General features: G+C 28.7%; 1 protein-coding gene across 2 annotated transcripts in view; it reads left to right on the top strand.

Moving 5' to 3' along the window:
- Positions 1–2,958, top strand: part of LOC106879057 (beta-arrestin-1) — a 63,714-nt gene extending 60,756 nt beyond the window's left edge. For both annotated transcript variants that reach the window (XM_052968136.1, XM_014928485.2), the window contains exon 13: positions 1,015–2,958. In XM_052968136.1, coding sequence (XP_052824096.1) covers positions 1,015–1,117 — 103 coding nt within the window. In that variant the 3' untranslated portion in view covers positions 1,118–2,958. The remainder of the gene's footprint in view (positions 1–1,014) is intronic.
- Positions 2,959–3,293: the final 335 nt, after the last annotated feature.

Here is a 3,293-nt window from a genome sequence, read left to right as displayed (position 1 = left end):
CATTTTCGTCGGCTATTAATGGCAACAGAATATGGTTGCGTGTATTTTTTATGTTTTTTTTTTCTTTTTTCTACCTATTAGAGTAACTTCTCTTTTATTCAACAGTTTTTCATAGTAGCTGACGAGAATGTATCGTAGCTCTTCGCTCCGACATTCGAAACTCCGAGTACTATAATGACAATCTTTTACTGTTTGTTCTAAATTATAACACACACACACACACGCACACACACACACACACACACACACATACACACACACACACATATATATACAGCAAATAAGAAAGTGGAGAGGATATAAAATCGACAGACACCAGCTAGCAAACATTCCAGTATGTCTATTTATTCAAATGTATTGGATGAATCCACACATATGTATGAGTGGTACAGATTATCATGTATGCATCTATTTATCCATATATATATATATATATATATATATATGTAAGAAGGGATGACCATTAAGTGGTTCCCTGGAGAACATTCTTTTCTTTTGTGATTTGACCGTTGATGGTTAATTTCTAGCATAAAGGATGTCCACTTAGTGGTCATCCCTTTTCACATGTATGTGATATAATTTTTCTGAATTGTCAGAATTTTCTTTATGCTAGGTCACTGGTTTTGAATCGGTGTTAATTAAATTAATATCCAATTTATCACCCTTATTATTATATATATATATATATCTATATATATATATATATATACATACATACATATACATACATACATACATCATGGCACACCATCAGTTACGACGTCGAGGGTTCCGGTTGATCTGATCAACGGAACAGCCTGCTTGTGAAATTAACATGCAAGTGGCTGAGAACTCCACAGACACGTGTACCCTTAACATATTCTCGGGGAGATTCAGTGTGACAGACAGTGTCCTGCCATACCATTCAACCCATCCCAGCATGCAACATGGACATTAGATGATGATGATGATGATGATAAGGATACTGACGATGATATATTTATTTATATATGCTTATGTATTTATTTTCTTCAGTGATAAAGAAGACTACGACTTGGTGATGGAAGAATTCCAGAGAGTTGCTGTGAAAGGATTTGAAAATGAAGTCAGTGGAGGTTTGACTTCGATGGGAGAATAAGAGAAAAGGATTAAAATTAAACAGAAAAACATGAGCATGGCAGTGTTACCAACAATTACATGTGGAGATGTGAAGAGCGGATGGTGGTCACCTGATCTTTTAGACTAACAAAGTGCGGACATTGATTTTTTTTTTTGTTTTTTTTTTTGTTAATGAGGTGAAGACATTGTTTAACCAATCAGGAAATTGGCCATAGAAAGATAACATTGCATATCTCTCATCAAAAAATATATGATGCTTTCATTTCATTCCACATTCTCTGACAAAAGAGAGCGGATCTATTCTTGTAAAACCGAATTTCATTTTATTTGTCTTTTCGTTATCTTTTGGCTTTTTTCTTTCTTTTTTTTTCTTTCTACTTTTACCATTCCACATGGAAACTGCAATCAGGAATTATTATTATTATGAATTTATGGTTTTATTTTATTTTTCAGTTATATAACTTTATTTTTATGTATTATATAATTTATTGTGAATTATACAAATTGTTATTGTTAATAATATAATTTTTTTATTAAAGATTATATAATCTGCTATTATATAAGATATTGCAAATTATATAAATTGCGATATAAAATTTTTACACCCAGCCATCGTTAATTATATAAGTTATTATGAATTAAATAAATTCTCATGTATTATTGTAATTTGATATAAGAATTATATAAAAAAAAATTAAAAAATAATAAATCCAAGATGGACAGAGAGAAAGCCTGAGAAGTAACAGGCAGAATATTTTCCAGCTAAAAAGTAACTGATAAATAATTAGTATTTATTGAGAAAAATTTTTAAACTGTTTAAATCACTAGAAATAAAATGACAATATGTTGTATTGCATATCTATCCAACCCACTATGCTTGCATGAAAAAAAAATATATATACATATATATTGACAATGACGACGATGGTGATGATGATGATGATGATGTTGATGATGATCCAATGATTTAATCAATCATTTTATGGAGTAGATTGTTTTGTTATTTTTTTCTATTTTTTAAAACGTTAGCTTCATGTATTGTTTACAAAGTATATTGACTTAAAGTGGCCTTGAAGAATTCGTCAGTATTTATATAAAATGAAAAAAAAAAAAAAATGAAAATAAAATCCAAAGAAACTAGTGGTAAATGGTAACTAACTTCACCAAAATTTATTCTCTGAAGTTGGTAAATTTGGAAAAGTTTGTTTGCCATGATATGAAGAAGATTTTAACATTTTTATATGAAATCTTTCAAGCATTTTTCTTTCTCAAACAAGCAACTTGATCTGAAAAATCAGAATTTTCCTCTTGTGTTTCTCCTATTTAAATTTAAGAATTTCAGTAGTGATAGGGTTCTTTTTGTGGGCCTTATCAAATGGAATTTATTTACCAGGAGTATGTGGTGCTAAGAATGCAGTGCTAGGTGATGTGACAAGTCTAAGAAATATACTGTGACTCTTTGAGCCAACCAAACAGTAACAATCATTTGTTACTTTTGTAACAATCATTTCTGTTGAAGTACACTGTCCTTGTTTTAAATAATTTTGAAAATAATGAAGAATTTAGCAAAATAACTCTGTCCTTATCAAGCTGGTGTTTAGAACTTAAATTAACAGGAAATTCTGATGAAAGATTCAAATTTAGATTTCTTTAAAAACAGCAAGTTTGTATCATAGAAGTCTTGAGCAAAGCTACAAACAGCTATATTGTTAGTGTAGAAACAACAAAAGCAGAGTGAATGTAAAAAAAACAAAATATGGAAAAAAATGTTTAAAAAAATTGAAATAAATAAATAAATATATAAAATAAAATCTTAAAAAAAGAATATTAAAAAAAATTATTTAATGAAAAATTTCAAAACCATGATTTGTTTTTTTTTTAAAATTCTCTTTGGCACATTTCCCAATAATAGTGTATGTATGAAATGTTATTTGCACATAGAGTGATTGTTTTAGATTTAGTTACAAGAATTTTTTTTTTTTTTATATATTCCTAAAAAAGAAAACCAAAAATATAAATAAAATGTAAGGGTCTGTCCCAGAGCTGACCAACTTACTTTGAGAGCTAACCCATGGCAGAATGTTGACTAGAAAACTACATATATGTTATATATGTCTGTATAAATAAATATGTATGTATATATAAATATATATGTGTGTGTGTATGTATATATAAATGTTAATAGAATGAGTAGG

This window comes from Octopus bimaculoides, chromosome 5 (assembly GCF_001194135.2).
Source record: "Octopus bimaculoides isolate UCB-OBI-ISO-001 chromosome 5, ASM119413v2, whole genome shotgun sequence".
In the NCBI taxonomy this organism is placed as follows: domain Eukaryota; kingdom Metazoa; phylum Mollusca; class Cephalopoda; order Octopoda; family Octopodidae; genus Octopus; species Octopus bimaculoides.
Note: the sequence above shows the minus strand (reverse complement) of the source record. Positions and strands in the feature narration are given on the sequence as shown.